The 24476-nt window shown below is 39.4% G+C and overlaps 1 protein-coding gene across 2 annotated transcripts; it reads right to left on the bottom strand.

Moving 5' to 3' along the window:
- Positions 1 to 1639: 1639 nt before the first annotated feature.
- On the bottom strand, positions 1640 to 22498 carry ZUP1 (zinc finger containing ubiquitin peptidase 1). 2 transcript variants are annotated; one of them, XM_004597590.3, is made up of 10 exons: positions 22206 to 22498; positions 20034 to 20606; positions 17261 to 17371; positions 15509 to 15630; positions 12624 to 12792; positions 8034 to 8222; positions 7608 to 7773; positions 5757 to 5908; positions 3872 to 4092; positions 1640 to 1881 (listed from the first exon to the last, which is right to left on the bottom strand). In XM_004597590.3, the coding sequence occupies exons 2-10, from the start codon at positions 20590 to 20592 to the stop codon at positions 1834 to 1836; spliced, it is 1737 nt and encodes a 578-aa protein (XP_004597647.2). In that variant the 5' UTR covers positions 20593 to 20606; positions 22206 to 22498; the 3' UTR covers positions 1640 to 1833. The 2 variants fall into 2 exon arrangements, with proteins under 2 accessions (XP_004597647.2, XP_058511294.1); XM_058655311.1 differs by lacking the exon at positions 22206 to 22498 and adding an exon at positions 21889 to 22031.
- Positions 22499 to 24476: the final 1978 nt, after the last annotated feature.

Raw genomic sequence — 24476 nt, 5'->3', positions numbered from 1 at the left:
AAATTCTGTAATAAGGATCAATTAAAAATTGTCATTGTTTTTGTAAGAAACTCTGTTATGATGTCATGGTGGGCCTGGCATGGAAGCCTAGTAGCTAAATCCTTGCCTTGCATATGCGAGGATCCCATGTGGCTGCCGGATCATGTTCCAGCTGCTCCACTTCCCATCCAGCTCCCTACTCGTAGCCTAGAAAGCAGATGATGATGGCCCAAAGCCTTGGAACCTTCTGCCCCTGTGGGAGACCTGGAGGAAGCTCCTGGCTCCTGGCTTCAGATCAGCTTAGCTCTGGTTGTTGCAGCCACTTGAGGAATGAACCAGTGGACAGAATATTTTTTTCTCTGCATCTCCTTGTCTCTAGATTATCTACCTTTCCAATAAAAAAAAATCTTTAAAAAAAGATATCACAGCAGCTTTTTCTGTACTCATTCTTTAACTCCGGCAGCTTGCACATGGCCATACAACACTCTGAGCAACATTGCTGCCAAGCAGTTAGAAGATGCAATTAATCCAGACTTTAATAGGTAAGGAAGCATCTCCAAGAGCCACCCCAGTGGAGTGTGATGGTGCAAAAGCTTTTAGACAACAGTGGCTGGATCATGGTAAAGGACTTACAGCACAAAGAAATGGGTGAGAAATGAGCCCACAGAGGGCTCAAACTGTGCAGAAATATGGATTCTATTAATGAAAAATGAAGAGGAAAATTAGACAAATACATTTGTATTTTAGATGATGACTTCAAAATTTCAATTGGCAATATTGTTTCATTCTGTAACTAAAGATTCATTTTGATGGTTCCTAAAATACATAAAACTTCATTCACGTGGGTTCTTGCTAATTCTCTCATGGGAATCCCCTTTTTTGTTGCTGTGACCTTGATATCCCACAGGAACACAGTTCTGTCCTGGACACTCCATTCTGGATCTAGCTCCCTATGGATGGCATGGCAGAAGCAGTGGAAGATCGCCCAAGCAATTCGCCCCTTGTCCCCAGAGGGAGCTCTTAGCTCCTGGCTACCAGCTTCAGCTTGACGCAGACCAATCATTTTGGTCAATTGGAAGTGAAACAGCAGATGGAAGACTTCTCTCTCTCTGTTTTTCCCTGTCTAGATTCTCTCTTTCAAACAAACTAAAGAAGGAAGCAAAGCAGGGAGGGAGGGAGAGAGGAAGGGAGGCAGGAGTGGGAAAGGACCAATAATAATGTTAAGATTCTTTCCTATAGGACCCAACAAACCTGAGAGTCTAAACCATAGTTAGCATAAATATTTAACAGGACAAATCCTTGCTTTTTAGAATTATGCTTGTTAAATAAATGCCAAGATAATCTGTAAACACTACTAATTTTGTTCTCTAACAGAAACAGCCAAATATTAGAATGGTAAAAGTTAGGAAGTTATACAGTGTTTTTTCCCATCCTGGCTATTAATCATTTTTGGGGGGAGGGTGGAAAATAAGTAACCCTTCGGAGTTTCAGCTTCCTACTGGGGTAATAACGGTCATTGTTTCCCAGAACTGTTTTGAAGCTTAAGCTAATCAGTATACATAAAATATTAAGTGAACCTATCATCAGTAAAGGGTGAAACATGCTAGTTTATAATACAAAACCAGTTTCTGAAACATGGATTAAAAAACAAGCCACAAAATGCAAAGAACACTTTATTGATGTAGTTACTAAACAGTGAAATATTAAAACTATAGTTTAATTATTGTAAACATTTTAGAAATTAAGTTATGTTAAATTCTTGGAGAAGTCACAGACTTATAAGTTATATTAAGGAGTTCAATCTCTGAATTTGAAGAATAAAGTTCAGCCACAATTATTGTAATGCTTTTTTCTTCAAGGAATTTTTTCTGCTGTAAAAACTTGAGAAGCTTGCCTCCTGGCCTTGAAAAAAAAAAAAAAAAAAAACAGAAAAGTATTCATTGCAATGTGGAAGCCAATGCATTAGAATACAGTAATTACATCCTAATATAAGACGATAAAATCTGGAGCTTTTTAAACATAATGAAAATCCTACAGGAAAATTATAGTGTTACGTATAAATTTAGGAATAAACCTTCTTAAAGTGAAGTCATAAATCAACTGAACAAAATTTCAAACAAAACAGAATGAAATTAAAAAAATTTTTTTTTCATCTTTTCTAAGGTATAATAACCCAAGGGAAAAAAATGTTAGCTCTAAGTCAGAGGAAGACAGATAAAAATAGAGAGGCTGGATTGAGTGAGACAGGGCTAGAACAGAATCTAAAAAGTTTGCTGTGGGTACGGCCTGGTAACTTAGTGGCTTAAGTTGTCGCTTTGCACAAGCCAGGATCCCATCTGGGCGCCAGTTCTAATCCCAACAGCCTTGCTTCCCATCCAGCTCCCTGCTTGTGGGCTAGGAAAACAGTCGAGGATGGCACAAAGCCTTGGGACCCTACAGCCACACGGGAGACCTGGAAGAAGCTCCAGGCTCCTGGCTTTGGATCGGCTCAGCAGACGGATCTTCCTCTCTGTCTCTGCTCCTCTCTGTATATCTGCCTTTGCAATAAAAATAAATCTTTAAAAAAAAAGTTTGCTGCCTCAATGTAGTCTGAAAACTTCACTTCAAAAATTTTTTCAATGTTTATGACACCTTTTCATCCTGAGCTGCAAATCAAGGCATACTAAATCAAATCATAATAAGATAGGTCAAATCAAGTTGACAGTATAATGATGATAGAATGAAAACCCAAGAATTAGGTTAGTTAATTTAAGCATCGCATGTCAAAACACGGAAACAAATTCAGGAACAGAGTAGCATTTATTACTTAATTGAACTGCAGTAAGAGACAAAACATAAAATAAACCCCATCACCAAAACAGGTGCTCCAACATCTAATAGGGCTTGAAATTAGTAGAAACTCAAAATATATTTATGGCAGAATGTCTTCATGGCAATTACGAGATAACTGCCAGGGTAAAAGATTTTCTTTCCCTTAGAAAAGCAACCACTGTCTTTAAAAATTGTTGCATACAGTATGGATGGAAATGGAGGTCATTATATTAAGTTGCATAGGCCAATCACAGAATTAGAAACACCACATGATTTTACTCATATGCAGGATCTAGAAATAGGTGATCTCATAGAAATCAAAAATGTAAGGGTAGTTAGGGCTGGTATTGCGATGCAGCAACTGAAACTGCCACTCATGATGCTGGAATTCCACACCAGGGTGCTAGTTCATGTCCCAGGGCCTCCACTCCTGATCCAGTTCCCTGCTGATGCTCCTGAGAAAGCAATGCATGATGACCCAAGAGCTCAGCGTAAAAGTCCAAGCTACTAGCTGCGGCTTACTCCAGCCTCAGCCCTTGTGGTCATTTGGGAAGTGGACCAGCAGTGGAAGAGCTCACTCTGGCTCTGCTCTCGCTCTCCCTCTGTCACTCTGTCTTTCAAGTGAATAAAAATTTACATATATAAATAAAAATTTACATATATATGTATTATATATGTAAATCCTACCAGACTCTGAGGAGGGAAATGAAACAGCTTAACTGAAGTTTATTAGATTACAGAAAGATAAAGGAGCACCTACAACATCAAAATGAACTGAGTCTCTCTCAAGCTTTTCTACCATAGGAGTTGTCAGAATTCATCACTTATTTGTCATTACAAATCAAGTAACATATTACAAAGTTCAATACCATAGTGAAGTTGCATAAAGCTACTGAAAACTATTAGATACCATTTAAAATCTAAAGATGCCCATCCAAGAAATTAAAGGACATAAAAACAAACGTCTTTGTGAAACTGATGAAAAAGAAAAAAGTGTGAGCAGGTACAAAGTAGTAGCACCCGCTAAAAATGTTAAGTTTTAAATTCAACTCCTACAAACTTCACACATTTCAATACTTACAATTTTCTCTTCTGGAGAAAGAGTACCTTCTACTGCCACTATCTGGTACTGCTTATGTTTCAAACTTCCCACAGGTTTCCGAAGGTGCTTCAAACTGCCGGCTTCTATGTCTTGCTTTAACAGTTTCTGCATTTCTCGAGAAGGACATCCGGGATCGAATATAAGTAAACATAATGTCCGGTTCTTTTTCTCTTCAATTCCAACAACCAAACGACTGTGCCCTATCAAAAAAAAAAAAAAAAAGCTCTATATCAGATCCATAGGCAGAAAATAACATACACACTGGTACATATACATATTATCTCAGCATATTTAGTATATGGCCATATGTGTGTTTATAAAGAAAATACACTGTGTCCCTTGGACATGTCTATATTTAAACTCTCTTTTGAGACACACAAAGTTCTCTTTCTTATCTGTTTGATTCTGCTCAATTTTGTTTTCTAAAAGCTTTATTACAAAAGATTCTGTTTCTCCTCTACTGCATGTTATTTTTTCCTCCCCATTTTTCTTGAACCTTTTTCTATTCCTAATCCTCCATTTAAACTAGCTCAGGCAAAATCATTTGAAATTTACCTATTTTTGGACAAAACCCTTGTGCTCCAAAAGATAAAGTAAAATCACATATTCTAAAATACCAATAGGGAAGATTTAATCTCCTGTAGCTTTTCCTAAACAATGAAAACCCTAATGCTTAACTTCTCTTTATTAGTCTCAGTTCAAATTGTCCATTTAACAAAATTTATCAAGCACTGAGGTGTTAGTCATGGTTGGGCAGTACCGTGTACAGCAGCAAACGAGCTCCTACACCTGCCTTCATGTAGTTCACATCCTCACAGCAAGAGACACTCTTGAAACAAAGTAATTAAGCAAAGGAAACGCCAGGGGTGGGTGGCAGGAATAACTAGCTGACCTTTTAAATAAGGCAGTGCCTTATGAGCTGAGGGAGGTAAGGGACAAACCACCAAGAGTGAAGCAGATAAAGAAAAGAGCCAACGCAAAGAGCCCAGAAGGTGGCAGGCTTAGCAGAAATCATCATCCTAGAATGCACTGTAATGATGAAGCAACTCAGCAAATCAGCCCATTGTTCCAATACTTCCCATTAGAATCTTTTTTTTTTAAAGATATGTTTAATTATTTAAGAAGCACAGGGACTGAGAGAGGGAGAGTTTGGGCAGCAGTTAGCATCAGGAGAAGAAGGAAAAGAGTGTGTGTGTATTAGTATTTTATCTGTTGGTTCTCTGCCCAAATGGCGACAATGGCTATGGGAGAGGCAGGCTGAAGCTAGGGACCAACCTCATGCAGGTCTCCCATGTGGGTAGCAGAAGCTCAAGCCCTTCAGCCATCCTCCTCTGCCTTCCCAGGTCCAGTAACCACTAGGCAGATTGGAAGCACAGCAGCTGATAAACTTGAACCAGGTGCTCATATGGGGTGCTGCAGTCAGAGGCTGCTGCTTAATCCACTGCACCACAACACCAATCTCACCTATTACAATATACATATTTTTAGTTTATATAAAATAGACAGATGTCATCTACATTGAATACAGATTGAGGAGCTGAGTGATACTTCCTGCCTTCTTCTCCCTCTTGCCTGCATTCCTTACCCAACTCCCTCCCCTTATTTATTTTTTTCTAGTTTCTACAATAGCGTATTTTCATTTCACTTCATAATCACAGGTTTAACACCGAATCATGTAGAGATAGCAACAGACACCAAGTGGAAAACAATAACAAAGAACAAAAAAATCCCTACTACTTCTCAGGAATAGAAACAAGGCCACACATAGTAATCAAATCCCAGGATGTCACTCTTGTAGCTACAGAATCTTAACCTATCCTAAAGCACTAGATGACTTTTTGTCTTAACTGTAGTTGATACTCACCTTGGTGCTGAAGATAGATAGGAGGCTTACAGGTACACACTACCTTTTGATTCCCTTCTCTCTCTGAAGAATAATAATTTAATATCCAGTCAAATAAGTGAGGGTGTGTGCCTAAAGGGCCAGTTGACTTGTGAAAATCAATAATACGGCACCTATGGAAATGCATGGAGAATATTTTAAATGTCTTTTTAATCAATGGAGTTATCAAAAATACTTTTGCTTATAATTCATTTTATCTAACCATTACTTTCAGCCAAGGAAGATAAAGTCTAAATTTATTGCATATTTAAGAAACTAATTTTTTCATGAAGAAGTAACTATTATTATCGTTCACAATAAAGTCGGTGACTGACATAGAGATTACAAACACTTCTGACATAAAAAAAAAACTCCATGGAAAGCATATGATAACTGCACTTAATTTTTTTAAAAAGTCAACTATACCTGAGATACAACCGTGAACATCAGAAGCTGAGTTCTGATATTACTCGATAGCAATTTACATATATAAAAATATCATAAATATTTTCATTTCTCTCAAATTCTAATACAGACAAGGATTCTGATAAAGACCTCTCTTCCATTTAGCACCAGAATAGGGAGAAATGAGCAAGTCACTCTTAAATAAACAGATTTTTTTTAATCAGAGGCACGTTTTTGGTACGTCCAACTACATTAAAAAGGTCAGGCATAATCAGCTACTGGCAACTTTTTACTGAGTTTCAAGTGCTTGATGGACATCTAGATAAATTATCTAGCAAGAGAACAGTGATTTTGGTTGAAAAATTTGAGTGGCATGTTTAGACTTAAGATTATTGAATAGTACCTTAGAGAGTAAAATTCAGAAAGAAAAAAGAAACATTACATGACTAATAAAGAATATTACAGTGTTGTAATGAAAAGGTTTTTCAAAGGAATTCAAGTACCAAAAAACAGTTGGATATATCAAACATTTTAGAAGAAGAACTCTCCTTAAGAATATGACCTTCAAAGGAAGAGTCTAAGCCCAAGAAATAAAAAAGAAAGAGTAATAAGCTAAGGAATACTTTAAAAGCTTTTCAGGATGGGAAGTAAAATAAGGAATATTTACAGAATCATAACATAAAGTCTGACTTTAAAAAAAGCAGAGATGAAAAAATACTATGATTGAAAGTGTTAGGTGACAGACAAACTGATAACTCAAGCAATGTGTGTCTGCAAACACATTGTTTAAATACAATAAAAGTGGGCATCTGTCATAGCTTAAAGCAGTTAAGATACTGTTTGGGAAACCCACATTTCATCTTCAATTTTATCCTTTGCTTTGCTGCTGATGCAGCTTCCTTTTTTTTTTTTTTAATAACGTATTTATCTGAAAGGCACTGTGACAGAGAAAGACTGACAAGAATGTTCCATCCATTGGTTCACTTCTCAAACGACCCCCAAGAGTCAACGCAGGGCCAAACTGATGCGAGAAGCCAACAACGCCCTCTAGGTCTCCATTGTGGGTGGCAAGGACCCAACAACTTAAGTCATCTTCTGCTGCTTTCCTGGGTGCATTAGCTAGATGGGAAGCAGTAGAACTAGGACTTGAACCCAAGGGTTGTGAAGTAGAATGCCAACAGCACAAGCAGTGGCTTAACTCACTGCACAACCACAGCAGACCTCTGTCTCTGCTTCTGATTCTACCTTATAGCTAATACAACCCCTGGGAGGCAACAGGTGATGAGGGTCCAAGCATTCAGATCTCTGGTATCCATTAGGAGACCCAGACTTAGTGTACTTAATTTTATATTGTAACTACTCCTTTGATTTAAAAAGAGAAACTCCCAGATATGGCAACAATATTAACTTGGGAATTTAGGTACATACTTTACCCTAAGGGAGGTGAGGAGTGTATATATTTCACATGCTCCAATCCAGGCTTTTGTTCCCTGTAACTTGTTGTTAAGCTGCGAAGCACCCTGAGGGTCAAAACCTTCCTTCCAGGCATCTTCAATCATAGACTGGATTTTGGGGATACAAGGAACTGACATACCTGAAATTATATAAGCAAACTTAACATGTAGCAGTTACTGAAGTACTGAACAGAATTACTGAGTAGTGTATCATATATTATTCTGAACCTATAGTTAAGATAGTTATTATGATGTATCTTCAATTATATCATTTTCACTTCATTCAACCACAATATAGGTTTCTTATGTAAATAATCATTATAATACTTCTTTGCTTAGACTCTTCATTATGTCTGCTATATATTACAGCATTCCACAGCATAACTATTTTACCACATACCTTTCAAACAGTTATCAAAAACATCATTTTGCAATAATGATGAAAGGAGCATCTGGAAATTTCTGTATCCACAGCCCCAACCTTTGTCGCCTAAAGATGAGTGGAAGTGATCCACCGCAGCAGAAAGCCACACATGCCTCACTTCCGGGGCAGCATTCTGGTAATACCTTTGAAGTGCTTCAATAATTCCTAAAACACAAGAGATGTAGGAGATTTGGAAGCATTTGTTACTTGTATTTAATTGTCTTACACATTTCTGTGACTAACCTCTGCCTCAGCCCCTAGCTGCATCTTGCCACTTCTTTGCCCTCCTACAGTTACAACCTTATTTCGCGCACCTGCTTGATACTGAAATCCAAGTTTCCTGAAGCTAGTGCATTGCCTATTAAATGAAGTGCTTGGCATCTTTCATCTCTGCTTCTGCAACAGTGTTGAATGCATGTTCCTCCTGTCTGTTTTCTTAGACACACTGCTGGAGATGACTCAGGCTTGGTATGTGAACTACACACAAAGTTATTTTTAACCTGGCCTGTATCTCATACTATTCTTACTGCCATAGTTTGAAGGCTGTGGTGTAACTAAACACACAAAACAGAATTCTACCCATGGAATTCTACAATTTCAGTATTGGCTAAGCACTTTTTATGGATGTATTGCTACACTAAATGCCAAGAATGAAAAGATAAATACAATAACATATCTTGAAACCCCATAAACCCAGACTATCGCAAGTGGATTTTTATATTGATAATCTAAGTGTCAGAACAAGAGACATGTCTGTTTGTATCTTCTCTTCAGTAATCTCTCCTGATGTTTCAAAATCCTACAGATTCTTGGATCAAATGGTACTGCCTTCAGACTTGTTTCCTGATTGAGATTTTTTTTCTGAATACTCAGTACATCAATATTTTGTGGTTTTTTTGGTTTTTTTTTAAAAGATTTATTCATTTTATTACAGCCAGATATACAGAGAGGAGGAGAGACAGAGAGGAAGATCTTCCGTCTGATGATTCACTCCCCAAGTGAGCCGCAACGGGCCGATGCTACGCCGATCCGATGCCGGGAACCTGGAACCTCTTCCTCCAGGTCTCCCACGCGGGTGCAGTGTCTCAATGCATTGGGCCGTCCTCAACTGCCTTCCCAGGCCACAAGCAGGGAGCTGGATGGGAAGTGGAACTGCCGGGATTAGAACCGGCGCCCATATGGGATCCTAGGGCTTTCAAGGCGAGGACTTTAGCCGCTAGGCCATGCCGCCGGGCCCAGTACATTAATATTTTGTACACCCTGGGCAACAGTCACATTCTGCCAAGGCAGGATACTTCAGGGCTTTTGTTCATCCTTTACATCTTCTACAAACTCTAGGAAGCTCATTGGCAAGGATGTCTTTAGTCCTTACTTTCTCATAGTATATGCAGCCAAAAAGATAATCACTAATGCTTTTCTTATGAACAAAGGGTATCCTCCAGAGAATTGGGTTTTGTTCTTCATTTTATTAAGATTTATTTTTATAGAGAGAAGGATAGAGAGAAAGATCTTTGACCACTGCTCACTCCCCAAATAGCAATGGCCAGAGCAGAGCCAATCTGAGGGTCTCCCACATGGGTACAGGGAGAAAAGGCTCGGGCCACCCTCTGCTGCCCTCCCAGGCTACTATGGAGTTGGATGGAAACAAAACAGCTAAGACACAACTTGGTGCTCATATGGCATTCTGGCACTTTCAGGCAGATTAGCAAAAAAAACAAAAAAACAAACAAACAAAAAAAACCAGCTTTGGGGTTTTGTCTTTTATGAGGTAAATAAAAGGTCAATAAGTGTTAACAGTCAAATGAACCAACAAGCGTAATTCTGCCTAACACCATTCCCAGACAACTTGGAACAAGATTCCTGGTCACAGGAAAGAACAACAGACATGGTATAGAACATCAGAACTAGGGGCTGCACTGGGGAATGGGCACTTCAGGAGCTCAGAGAAAATAAGATAATTATGAATTCTGATATCCAGACTTATAATGGCTGGACATTTTATTTATGCTGATGCAAAAGTGATAAACATTCAGCAGAAACTGTATTTCTAAATCTGTCTTCTGATTTTTTTTCTGAGCAAGCCATAAAGGGTGATGCTATGCCGACAGTATGCAGCAGCAGTGAGCGACACTCCCAGACGGCCAAGCCAACACACAGATAAGCAACCAATACGCTACAATTGATTCTTACAAAATTACCATAGTCAGGTTATTAAATTCATTTTTAATTTCCAATGTTAACAAACTATGTTATAGCTATCAGGTTGTAAACTCATAAACTGAGAATCATCTGTAATTTCACCTATTTCTTTGTACTTTATTTTAAAACATTTAAAATTCTCTATTCTTAGGACAAATATTGTGATACAACCATGTTAAGCTGCAATGCCAGCATCCCATGTTTGGTGCCAGACTGGTGTTTAGCTACTACATTTCAACTTCAGCTCCCAGCTAATGCTCCCAGGATAGTGTAAGACAGCTGGAATGCTTTTCCCCTGCCACCCACATATGAGACCAGGATGGAGTTCCAAGCTCTAGGCTTGGGCCTGGCCCAGCTCTTTTGGGCATTTAGGCAGTGACTGAGTGAATGGAAGACCTTGTTCCCTTTTTCTCAGTGTTCTACCCTCTCTTTCTGTAATACTGCCTTTCAAATAAACAAATACACATTTAAAGGAAAAGATTCTCTATTGCCTATCTCACATTAAATTACCTCCCATTAGACCGCACTGATCCAGAACATGGTAAGCATCCATAAAAATTTGAGGAAAAAAATGGAGGAAGGGAGGGAGAAAGGACATGGCAGAATGCATCATTATGCTTTCAAAACGAAAAACACACAAAAATGCTATAGTAAAAATTAAGGGATAACAACAAACCTGATGGAAGAAACAAGTCAGGTAAGTATAGTAATCTTAGAACTATATCAATGAAATAAAAGAAATCTTATCATTACATGAATGAAAACTGCAGAAAAAAGTTCAGTTTCAAGTATTAATATTCATTATTTTAAGTAAACTAGTGGACCTCAAGTGAGCTAGATCAGGCAAGGGCCAGGTTGAGCTGCCCGTTTCAACTGGTGCAAGCAAAAATTAATGTGAGTGAAGGTTGGTTGCGCTTTGCCACAGCACCAGCTGGCAGAGGCTGGCACCGGGGGACTAAATCTGTCAAGTTAACCTCCAGAACCACTTGGAGAGTGCACAATGCAGGAGTGGCCTAGTAAGGAGATAGTGGGCACCTCCCTCTTGCGTTACTATTCCCACTGGAGAGTAGGGAAACCAGGACAGGGGCAGGGGTGGCTAGACAGAAAGGCACCCACCAGTATGTGTGTGAGCTGGATAGTAGGGCTGGTTGGGTTGAACTAGGCTTCAATGCCCACTGACATGTACAAGAGCTAAATGGAATGTGGGACAGACTGAACCTATCTGCGGTACATACTGGCATGCATGGGAGCCAGGGTAGGGGCAGGCCTGGTGGGGATTATGAGGAGTCGCCCTAACTAGGCTGCAGCTCCCACTGGTTTGCGTGAGGGCCAAGTATGAAATGGGCAGGATCAGGCTGGACTACAACACCCATTGGTTCACGTGGAAGACATGGTTGGAAACAGAACTGACCCAGCAATTGCAAGGACCAGCATGTGCATAAGATAATTGGTGTGATGGACTGTGCCGGACCCTGTACTGGCGAGCACACATAAGAATCAGGTCTGGGATCACCTCAGATGACATTTCTTTGGAGATCTCTCCAACTGAACTGCTGATCTCAGAACCCCAACCATGAAGAGACTATGTCAGCCAGAGGATTCTGAAGAGATTTCATTACGATTGAACAGCGAGATTGGCAGCAATTCAGAACTGTTGAACTATCAAAACTGCTTGAGCAGGACCCTCAGAGCATGCCTCACATCAGGGATCTGGAATGGGTGGGAGGCTGGATGGGGCTTCTCCCTTCGTTTCTCCCCTGACCCCAGATACAGGGGGGAAAATGATGATATTAGTGTGGAAACAAATGTATTACCCACTTTCCTATAGCCCTAAACAACTAAGTAAGATTATTAAAAATAAATAAATAATAAGTTCAAAGGAGTCAAAACATTTTTCTTTCTTTAAAACAAGATTTATCTATTTTTATTGGAAAGGCAAATGCACAGACAAGGACAGACAAAGATCTTCCATCTGGTGGTTCACTCCCCAGGCTGGCAACAAAGGCCGGAGCTGAGCTGATTCAAAGCCAGGAGCCAAGAGCTTCTTTTGGTCTCCCACAGGAGTGAAGGGTTCTAAAGCTTTTTTGGGGTCATCCTCAACTGCTTTCCCAGGCCAGAAGCAGGGAAATGGATGGGAAGTGGAACAGCCAGGACACAAGCTGGTGTTCATATAGGATGTCAATGCTTACAGGTAGAGGCTTAACAACTTGAGCCATCACGTGGGTCCCAAAATATTTTTTTTAAGTATTTGAACATACTGCTATCTTAGTTAAGAGTATACAAGGCTTGGGCAATATTCAGATGATTTTGATTATTACTGCAGGGGTATGGCAATTTTAAACTATGATTTGACGTTTAAGTACTTACCAGAAGTTTTTGTTTTTCCATCATCAATACCAACAGCTAGGGATTCCATCATATCAGCTTTCCTCCTGTGAAATTCAGATGGCTGCATTCTGCCCCTGTTTACTTCTGTCTCCATATTCCGTAACTGCTGTTCTTTGTATCCTCCGGAATTATCTAAGCCATACTGTCTCTATTGGACATAAAAGCAAATGATAATTGTTAACATACTTTTAATTTATTGAGGATAGAAGGGATGAAATATCAGCTTTTACAAGTCACAATAATTTTTTTTCAAAAAAACAAAATCTTCTACAGATACAACACAAATGTGGACTTAATCACTGACAGCCATTCTTCTGAACACTAAGGAGGTTCCAGAGATTTACTTTCCTTGCAATAGGAAAAGCAGGGGATTCTATCTTGGTATTGTAGGTATTACAAAATGCCAAAAACTTGTGGACATGTTGTACATTTTTAAAGGAAAATTGTTGGTGCTTTTTACATGGTTCCGGAGTTAGTTCATAAAGGCCTCTCTTCCCTACAGAGCATTCTTTCAATTATGCAACCCAGAAAAATGAATGATATTGCTCTGGATGGACTCTCAAATAATATACACAACCTCCTCTACAAAAATCTTTCCTAAACCAATCAAATAAAATTGAAACGTTTTCTATTGATAATTTCGAAAATTATGTGAGGCCAAAAAAAAAAAAAAAAAAAAAAAAAGACTTAGGCATGGTCAACTGTCTTTCCATTTCATAATCCTTGTAGAAAAATGCTTTGCAAGTAAGTAAATCCTAAGGTAGACTTTGCAAAGCACATTTCTAAGACATAATAACCATGTGTGAGATAATTAGGAAAAAAAACATATATTATCTGGGAAGATTATATGCATGATCCCTGTTAATATATTAATAGTATCTGAAGTCATAAAGTGTACAAATCCTAACTGAACACTGAACCATCAACTGGATCCTAAACCCTTTTTTAAAATTTATACAGGAACTTTTCAAAATGTTCGTGGAACATGAATAGTATGAAAAAGCTCTATACAGATTTGAAAAACTTTTTGAGCCACAATAAATCTTCTAATTCCATTTTTCTACAAACTTTACAGTATTCAAAAACTTTATCAAACGGACCAGCCTGGTAACATACAGGTTAATCCTCAGTTAGTGTAGCTGGTATCCCATACGGACACCATTTGTGCTCCACTTCCAATTCAACTCCTTGCTTGTCACCTGGGAAAGCAACAGAGGATAGCTCAAGTCCTTGGGCCACTGCACCCATGTGGAAGACCCAAAAAAAAACTCTAGGCTCTTGGCTTCAGACTGCCTCAGCTTCAGCTGTTACAGCCATTTGGGGAGTAAACCACCAGATACAGTATCACTCTGTCTCTTCTCTCTGTAAACATGCCTATCAAGTAAAACAAACAAACAAAAAAGAAAACCCTTTACAGGAGGGACTAGCATTGCAGCTTAGTATGTTAAGCCACCACCTGCAGTACTGAAGTTCCACCATTCCAAATGGGTTCAGGTTCAAGTCCTGGATGCTCTTCTTTCCAATAAGTTCCCTACTAAAGGCCTAGGAAAGCAGCAGAGGATTGCCCAGGTGTTTGGGCCCTTGCAAACATGAGGGGAACCTGGCACAGACTCCTGGCTCCTGGTTTTGGCATAGCTCTGCCCTAGATATTGTGGACATTTGAGGAGTAAAACATCAGACAGAAGACCTCTATCTCTGCCTCTGCTGCTCTTTAGTACTACTCCTTCCAATAAATGCATTAATAAATCTTAAAAGATGGCCCAGGGGCTTGGAACCCTGCTTTCAACCCGGGAGACCTGGATGGAGTTCTGGGGTTCTGGTTTCTAACGAGCCTAGCCCTACCCCACCTGTTGAGGTTATGTGGACAGGTATGCAGGCAGACAGAAGATCTCTTTCTCACTCTTATCCTCTCTGTCAATCTGCCTTTCAAATTAAACAAAAAAAAAAAATCATAAAATTAAAGTAAAAACTGTGGAAATGACTAGCAGAGCTGACGCTAGAGTATATAAATTAGAACTGAAAAAAGAAGAGAAAATTTAAATACATTAAAATATAACATGTTATTGGTTTAGTTCAACAGTTACATGAAGTCTCCAATATCAAAAAGTATTTTCCATTGAAAACTGGTCTTTCTAAATGTCCAAAATTGCGATTTTAGGGGATGTAAGACTCAGGAGATAATTAGTTCTAAGTACAAAATTCACTGCTAAGACCCGAAAGACTGGAAAAACTTCAATTCTGCTTCCTACTCTGCCTCAGCTTACACAGATTTCAATCCAAGATTCACAGAGCAATAGCTACCTGTCCCTGACAAGGAGGCTATGTCACTATCCTCTGTTTCTACAACAGGTTGCAGGTAGGGCTAACTAGTCTTTCTGTGGATTTGTTGTGAAGATTTTGCAATATCATGTACAGGATGTGATTACTTATCTGATCAAAATGAAAATTTACAAGTGGTGGCCATTATAGGGGCTACTATCTCAGCAGAGAGGGCTAAGACTCTACCTGCATTGCTGACATCTCATGACTGTTCCATTTCTGATCCAAGTTCCTGCAAATGTGCTGGGAGGGCAGTGAAAAATGATCCCAGTGCTCAGGCCCTTCAACCACATAGTTAGAGTTCCTGACTCCTGGCTTTAGCCAAGCTCAAACCTGGCTCCTTTGGGCATTTGAGGAGTGAACCAGCACATGGAATATATCTCTGTTTCTCTGTCTTTATTACTGTGACTTCCAAATACATAATGAATACCCAAACAAATACACATGAAATATTCTAAAATAACAATGACAAAAACAGGATGAACTCTTGAAACTATTTGTAAAATAAGAATTCTACCAGATCAAATTGTTATTAATCTTCATACCTGTAGCTTCTGAAATTCCTCTACTTCTTGTCTTGATTCTTCAGATGTCCTCTGTCTGTCTTCCTCTTGTTGAAGTTGGTGAGCCAATTCTAAATCATTAGAACACTGAACTCTGTCCATGCCTAATAGATGTTTAGATTAAAATGATTACTGATAAAAAGCAAAGCTTACCTATTAATTACGTATATTTTTACAACAGAGCAAATTATAATCTGTTACTGATCCATGATTATGTTATTCAACCTCTGAATCGAAATTTAGTAGAACTTAGAACAGCTTGTGTAAAGAAATAACATTCATTTAAAGAGCTTAAACTATAATAAGCTTTTTAAACTAATTATCTCATTTATCTTCACAAAAACAACTTCATGAAGTAGATATTAACTACAGTGGTAACCAGAATTTAATAAGAAAAGCAGCAATGTTCATTGATAGCACCTTAAAATAACTAGGTTGATTTTTTTGAAGATTGTAGGAGGGGTAGAAAACACAAAAGAGCATAATAACAAGCATTTGCAAAGTATGGTTAACTGATAATCACAAATATATGATAAAACTCCAACATGCTGCCCTGAGTCCTCTCTCCCAGAGATTCACACATCCATTAGTTAGTGTCCTCATTCTAGTGCCTTGTCTACTTGGCCCTCCAATCTCATGATTTAGGTATGAATTGAATATAAATGTGTTCCTCCTTTTCCATCTATTAGTAATTGTTGAATCTTTCCATTTGGCCCTCCTTTCATTTTTGGAGATATGCAATTCTTAGCTGATTTTTAAAATAAACCCAGGGGTCATCTACAGTAATTTACTCAAATCACATCTTCCTCTCATTACCCACAATAGGTTTCCAGAATAATATACATACTCATACAAAACCTAACACAAGCAGAACAAGCATTATCAGAATTTCACTCTAGTAGGGCAGTATCCCTTTTACAATATTGTCAAAGGGAACAGAGTACACCAGCTGAAGCAGTAAGCAGCGAATCACCACAGGACTATAAGATCTTTGCCCCAGCAATTCTCATACTGAGTTAGGCTAAGTGAGCAGGCATGCATTCCAGCAAGTCACTAATTCTGGCACTACGACACTGAGTATTGAATACCTGCATTAACAGAAATTACCAAAATACCTTAAGAAATGAAATAAGTGTCTAACCTTTTAGACTCTATACTTTCTTTCAGTGGAGCTGTAAAACTCAAGGCACAACAATGATTACTTAGTGCCACTGCTTACAAAGATGGGAGACAGTCTTTTCACAGGGTTATCAAAAAACTGACACATAATTTTACAAACCGGGGCAAGCAGCTGGAAATTCAGTGGAAGATGTTAAGACTCATTTCTTAAACCACATGTACTATATGGCAACTTCCTCATTCAATGATTAATGCTAATCAACACTCTGATACTTCTAACCGAAGGAATGACCTCTTCAATTTATAAATAAAACATTTCTTAAATTGCACAATATTAAAAAAAAAAGTTATCTAAATATGTGTGCCATCTAAATATCCGTGCTCTGGGACAAAATGCAGTATACATAACCAGTACAGGTGTTGGTCACCACAAATTCCCCTTTGCAACTTTTCTGTGGAACAGCTTCTGATACAAAAGGTACAAATAAGAATTCTTTAAACAAATCTTTAAATAAAGACAAGGATTTTTTTTCCCTATAAATAACTAATCTAGAAATTAGCTATGTCCTAGAAAATAGAAATGAAATGAAGATATCTTTAAACAAGTCCTCGTACCTTGTTGAAAACTGCTTTCTTCTAAATGCAAGTCAACATGCTCTTGGAGAACCCGGTAATCTGTACAGATGAGCCCGCACATAGGACAGTCGTAGACAGGTCGATCACAGTCTGTACGAGACATAATTGATTTTGTAAAAAATATTTATTTTTGTTTGAAAGGCACAGTTACACAGAGAGAAAAGAGACAGAAAAACTTTCCAATTGTTGGTTTACTTTCCAAATGGCCACAAATTGGGAGCTAGACTGATCTGAAGCCAGGAACTTCTTATCCCTCGTGGGTGGCAGGGGCCCAAGCATTTGGGCCATCCTCCACAGATCTCCCAGGCCACAAGCAGGGAGCTGGAATGAAAGGGAAGCAGCCATGACTCCAACTGGCACCCAAAAAGGAACACAGCATCTCAGGCAGAAGATTAGGCTATGCCACTCATCACACAGATTTTACTTTGAAATTTCTGAAGTTTTTCTTCACCCATGTCATAAACTAACACTACTACCTTCATTATAGCAATAAAATATCTTCACAGTTCCCTATCTATGGCAAAGATGAGAGTCTGAGCAAAGTGAGCAAAAGTGAGCAAAGTGAGTCTGAGCAAAATGTTACCATTACAAATATAATTTTTTTAACAATACACTTTCAAACCTGTAATCAAAACAAGAAAGGTAGAAAGAAAATTCAAGTGACAGCTTGATAACTAGGGGCCACTTTAGATTTGGGGGCTAAATTTTCAACACCCGGGAAACTGAGCGGTCCAGCTTGCTACCTCTGCAAGACGAAGGCCTGATGATAATGGGCAGAGGAACAGAATGGCAAATGGTGCCTCTTCACTAAGTGAAAGCACTGACTAACCCATACAGAGCCTGTTCTGAAGGTGGAGACTGTGAACTGCCATAGGGAAGACATCATGAAGCTACTTCAAACTTATAACAGATAGAAACTAAAATAACAATTACAAAATGCACTAGGACATCCAGAGCTATAATAAACAGTCCAGAAACCCATCAAATCAAACAGCCACCTCTGAAGAAATGGTGCTGGGGGTAAATCTACCAGAGAATGCACTAGTCTGTTCAAAATCCTCACTGAAATGAAAGTAACAATCGAATCTTTGCAGTCAGGACTGGGGGTGGCATTGTAGTAAAGTAAGTTAAGTGACCATTCCGTATAGCATAAGATTGAGACTTAGACATCCCCTAAGGATCTAGCTCCTTGTTAACACCCCTGGGAAAGCAATAGAGATGGTCCAACTGCTTGGGTCCCTGACCTCAGGCTCCTGGCTGTGGCCTGGTCCGACCCTGATCGTTTGGACCACGAACCAGTGGCGGGACGATCTTTCTTCTCTGCCCATACTCGCTAACTCTGACTTTTAAATTGATGAATCAATCTTTAAAAAGAAGAAGAAGAGAATAAAGCAAGGAAGGAAAGAAACAAACCAGAACACCAGGACGGAAAGTTTTGAAATAAAAACAGAAAGGAAAAAAACCTAAATATTAAATATAATGAATAATCATTGAAGTAAAAATTGAATGGCAAAGCTCAAGAGAGCAGTGAAGTAGTTATCAGTACTAAGAAAATGTTTCCTACAGCAACACTAAGAGATAAATGTATTTATGACTAACACACATAATACTGCAGGAATAAAGAGAACTCTCAGCCGGTTCTCTACCACAGGGCTCCTCTTGCCACCGGAGGCCTTTGCTCATGCCTTAGTCCTCTCAGCACGGCAAGCCGTCCCCTTCAGCCTTCTAGCTTAAAGTGATCTCCAAGCTCCCTCAGCATTAATCAATTGTACCCCACATCACTATGTAAGTTGATAATTTTTAAATGATTTTTAAAATTTTCATTTTGTGTAAAAGGTAAAGAGACAGAAAAAACTTCTTGGAATACACAAGAGAATCCAAGGTCAACTATTAAACTTGGTGTCAAAGAAGACTAGATAACTGTATATAAAAGCTGATATTTCTATAAACCTGCAAATGCCTAGTATGTAAGAGAAAAAAATCAATTTACAAAAGCAATAGAAACTATTAAGCAATAAGGCTAAGTTGCATTTCAATAAAATTAAAAACCTTTATTTTGCAAAAGATACAACTTGATCAGAAAAGACTGTCACCATGACACATTATAGTGAAACTTAAAACATACAGATTCTAAAACATGCACAACAGAAAGTCCAGGTTATCTTTCAAGAATTTTAAGAAGACTTTCAGCAGATTTCTCATTAAAAATCCTAAGGACTACGAGAAAATGGAGATACAGCTCATCTTAACAGACCTGAACCAAGCTAAATTTATTCCTGGTAAGAACATGCAAATTCAAGATATGAAAATCAATTACTATAATATATCACATGAAAAAATTGAATTAGAAACCAAATGATTATCTCAATAGATGCAGCAAAACAATTTGGTAAACTATAATATCTTTAAAACTTAAGTTACTTGGGGACAGAAGGAAGGCTGCTCAACACGGTCAAGGTGACATATGAGGAACCCACAGTATCATGTTGAGGGAGGAAATGTTGGAAGCATTTTCACTAAGATCTACAACCAGACAACGATGCCCACGTTTACCACTGCTTTTCAACACAGTTCTGGAAGCTTCAGCAGATGGAAGACTTCTCTTTGTGACTTTGCTTTTCAAATAAATAAATGAATAAACTTTCATACACACACACATCTGCAGTAATATGAAACACAAACCAAATTCCAGGAAACCACATATTAAAAACACTAACGTTACTTATAATTCCCAACAAAATGAATGCTGTACCTTCGAAAGAAGCATCTAAAAGATCAGCATGGTTTGTTTTCACATGAGTTTCCATATCCTGGCTACAATCCTCTATTTTTCCACAGAATGGACATTCAGGAGTTCCATACACGGTTTCATACACTGATCCTTTTGTTCTGGGCATACTAGGCTCTTTTTCCTCACTACGCACGCGTTTTGTTGACTTGGTTAAATTCTCTGAATAAAATTCTTCATGTTTTAGAGCACCATCCTCACACAGATTTTGAGCTGATTTCTTTGGATGATTAGACGCACAGGCTGAATGAATACTTGAATTAGCTTCTATTCTACACTGCAAGGTGCTGTCATTGTTCTCTGAACTTCCGTAACGTATCTCATTTATTCTCTCAAAGTTTCTTTCTTGAGTGTCCTGCTCAAAATGAGCAGTTTCAATATGAAAGTTCATTTCATCATAACTTATACCAGACAACTTGCAGAATGGACACATAACTTCATTTTCCATGTGAGCAATGAGGAGATGAGTCTTCATGTCTGGTTCTGAACTTACTGTTTCTCCACAAATATCACAGGACAGCATGGCGAGGTACGTAGCTGGAAAAAAAAAATGGTTTTAAGTTGCAGAACAAGAATTAAAGATAATTCATAAAATGATTTGGAACAGTCTGTGCATATTTAGTGTTGGACTAGTTTGAGGATAACATTTTCTGTGTATTTACTGTTCCTGAGGTATACAAACTTATTGATGAATCTCAACCAAACTTTCACTATTTAATTCTATTTTTTAGGATTCAAGGAAATAAAGGCAATAATAAAAAATCCTAAAAATAAAGCGTTTTAAAATATGTCTGGTTTGAGGTAGGGCTAAAATGTTTCAAAAATGTTCCAGGTAAGATGCCAGATAAAACAGAGGAATCAAGCACAACTACTGAGGTACCTAGACACAGAACTTTCAAAGTTGATTTAATGGGGAAGGAAAATAAACACTTCTTAATAGCAGGTGGCTCTAATGTAGCTTTAGATATGTCCAACTTTCTTAAGTACTATCATTATCCTCCACACAAGATCTTGACTCAATACACCACAGCCTGAAAGTGGTGGGACTGAAAAATGCTAATGTAGTCAAATTCCACAGTGGCATCTCAACCAAAAGGAGAAACCTCCTTAGTGGGAGGAGTGAAAAAGAGCACTTTTGGGGCTCAGTGCAGTGGCCTAGCAACTACAGTCCTCGCCTTGAATGCGCTGGGATCCCATTTGGGCACCGGTTCCAATCCTGGCAGCTCCATTTCCCATCCAGTTCCCTGCTTGTAGCCTGGGAAAGCCAGTTGAGGACGGCCCAAGGCTTTGGGACCCTTTACCCGCAAGGGAAACCTGGAGGAAGTTCCTGGCTCCTGGCTCCGGATTGGCACAGCACTGGCTGTTGTGGTCACCTGGGGAGTGAATCAGTGGACGGAAGATCTTCCTCTCTGTCTCTCCTCTCTGTATATCTGACTTTGCAATAAAAATAAATAAAATCTTAAAAGAGCACTTTTTGCACATTTGAAAGAACTGTTTTAACATGTCAGATTGCATCACTTTTGGAAAAATATTTTATCACATTGAAATTTGGTTCATAATTTGAGCTGAGCTAACACCAGTCCAGTTCTTGGACTGCAAGGACTGGCTACTACATAAATGTGATGGTAAGAATCTGTAGTTTTTAAAAAGCAATCATCAACACCACCTTCCTACTAGGGATTATGTACAAACAAATCAAAAATATATATATATCTTATATACAATATGTAAATATATATTTCATATATATGAGTAGTAATCCCTTCATTTAACAGATTTGGCTTCACACTACTTCACCTTTTCCTTATTTATTACTTACTTTATTTTTCTCATTTCTCTGCAAAGTGAAAGCAGTCCGATTTTAGAAGGCAGTTTTCCTGACCAATCCCTGCCCCCACCCACAGAAGTGGGAAGAACATCATCCCCAGGGTTTCACCGCCTCCAAGTGGCTGGGTGAGGCTAGACGCAGCATGCATCTGAACTTGGACAAGGTCAGGTCAGTTGCAGGGCTGGGTGATTGGAAGCCGCAGTAAGGGCGGGACAGCCACCAGACCAAGTCTGTTCAAAATTCCAGGCCAACGTCTGGAGAGGGAATGAAACCCGCCAGCGACCAACCGGGGCCCAGCTCAAGCTTACAGTGAGAGGGCTGGCACTGCCTTTCTTACCCGCCCGAAGATGAGCAGCCGCCCCACTGCTGCTGCTTCCTCTCCGGGTCCCGCCGCGGCAGCAGCTACCAGTCCCGTCTGCAGAGGCAAGCGGGCGCTGTGATCGGAATCTCTCTCCTGTATTCCGAGTCTAAGCTGCAGCCCTTCCAGCACCAGCAGATTCAGAGTCAGTGGGAAAATAACGAGCGAATTGAAGAAACCTTATAACCGAGCACCGCGTTCAAAACAGCACTTCCTCAGTCTGCAGGAAGGGGAGGAATCCCAGGATGCCCCGCTGCAGCGGGTCAGAGCTGTGGTGCTTTCTGGTAGTGGTAGTTCCTTTGGCGTCTTCCTCTTTCACTGGCTTTCCTTTTCATTTCAACGAGTTTTTTGGTTTTTTTTTTTCATTCAGCGTATGCTGGTTAAGTGTGCAAACGTTGAAGCTGAACTTCTGAGGTTAAAATCCCAGCTGACTCTGTTTGTAACACAATGACTGTGCAAGTTTTGTTTATATAAATAGCCATCATTTCCTTATTTTACCTTATGGGATCATAAAGTTCGGTAAGTTGAAAATTATTTTCAAATTATTATGTGACTAGCAGCATCCTGAAGTCTGTGTTTTCTGGCATCGCAAATTTATCTGTCCTTTCAGCTCGTCTGTACAAAAAGATGCCACAAAGTGGGCAATATGTAAGCAACAACTACGTATGTCTCACGTTTCTAGGGGATGGAAGTCTAACAGGAAGGCTCAAGCAGATTGAGTGTTTGTGGTCAGTTATGCATAGCACGTCTTAGTCACAGTGTCTTCACTTGGTGGGAGGGACAGGGCAGTCCCTTGGCACCCTGGGACAAAGGCACACAGCTCATCTTGTGATCTAATCATTTCCCAAAGTCTCTTTCTCTTAATATCATTTCGGAGTTAGGAGTCAAAATGAAGTTGAGAGAGGGGGGCACAATCATTGAGCTATTAGTGTTATGGGGTGTAGCCAGTGATAGCCAGCACCCATTGACAGTGGGCAAATGAAATGTGGCTATGTTCCCAACCCTCTGACCTGAAGGTGGGTCCTTGTAATGGAATGTTAATTCCATCCTCAACCACTGCCCCCCGACCACCACTTAGGTATTCACTCCTGCCCACCTGTGACTCACCTATCATCTGAGAGGGAACACTATTGCATTGTTGTGTAACCACTCCCCTCACAAGCCATTTCAAAAGGCCTGTGAAGCAGGGGCTCACTCTCTTTCTGGTCATGTGCTTCCTTTCCTCTGGCACCTTGACTCTTGGCTGACCCAGGACAGGTTATCCCCTGAGCATGGTCCCTGTGTACTGCTTAGATGGGACAATGGATTTAGCAATGTTGTTTCTAGTTTGTGTGCTGTCATGAGTTCCAGCAGAGGTGAGGCCTAGCAGTAATGGAAAGTGGGCAGAGAAGCCAGGGAAAGGTGAATGTCTGTGGCTTTATAAGTGCGCTTAGGTTATTTGTTGCATGTCTCTTAGGATAATTTATATTATTGGGGAAGCTGTGACATAGGTCTTCAGCTTAACAGATGGACTTAAGGATAATTGCCATTTGTCCCTCTTGGGTTATGTTTGGTTGGATTATGATTTGGTTGGATTATGATTGGTACTTATAATTTGTTATTTCTAGTGTGCTCTATTGTCACCAAGCTTAGTTAATAAAGACTCCTTAAACCTTAGACATGTCTGGTGTGATCTCACTCGCATCCCGTAACAATGGCAAAGTAAGACAAGGCCAGTTAAAGCAATAACGACTAGACTCTCATCTTCCACCTTTGGAAGAGGTTTAACCATTAAGACCATTAAGCCCCCTTTCTTTGAACAGCTGTTAGAATAGATGAACTAGTGAAAAAAAAGAATTCTATTAGTCTGGTAGAGAGAGTTGGGAAAGATGTTATTATAGGCCAGCTCGCGGATGGAAGAAGCTGTAGTTGGCTTTTTATACAGATTAAGCCTGCACTGTGCTAGAACAGGTTAAGCCTGTGCTGTTGGCATTCCATAGGGGTGTTGACTTGAGCCTCTCTGTTCCACTTCTGATCCAGCTCACTGAAAAAGGCACCTGCAAATGGCCCAAGTGCTTAGGTCCCCACCATTCATTTGGGAGACTGGGATGATGTAGAAGGACATTGTGACCCTAGAAGGTCAGCGAGTGCAAGAATAAAATCGATAGGATGACACTTGTATGGAAGTAATTGAGTGTGTACCATTCGTATAGCTAAATGGATATCATTTGTATGAGAACAG

Source organism: Ochotona princeps, chromosome 1 (assembly GCF_030435755.1).
Source record: "Ochotona princeps isolate mOchPri1 chromosome 1, mOchPri1.hap1, whole genome shotgun sequence".
Classification (NCBI taxonomy): Eukaryota; Metazoa; Chordata; class Mammalia; order Lagomorpha; family Ochotonidae; genus Ochotona; species Ochotona princeps.
The sequence above is the reverse complement of the archived record's forward strand: the minus strand, read 5'-3'. Positions and strand labels throughout refer to the sequence as shown.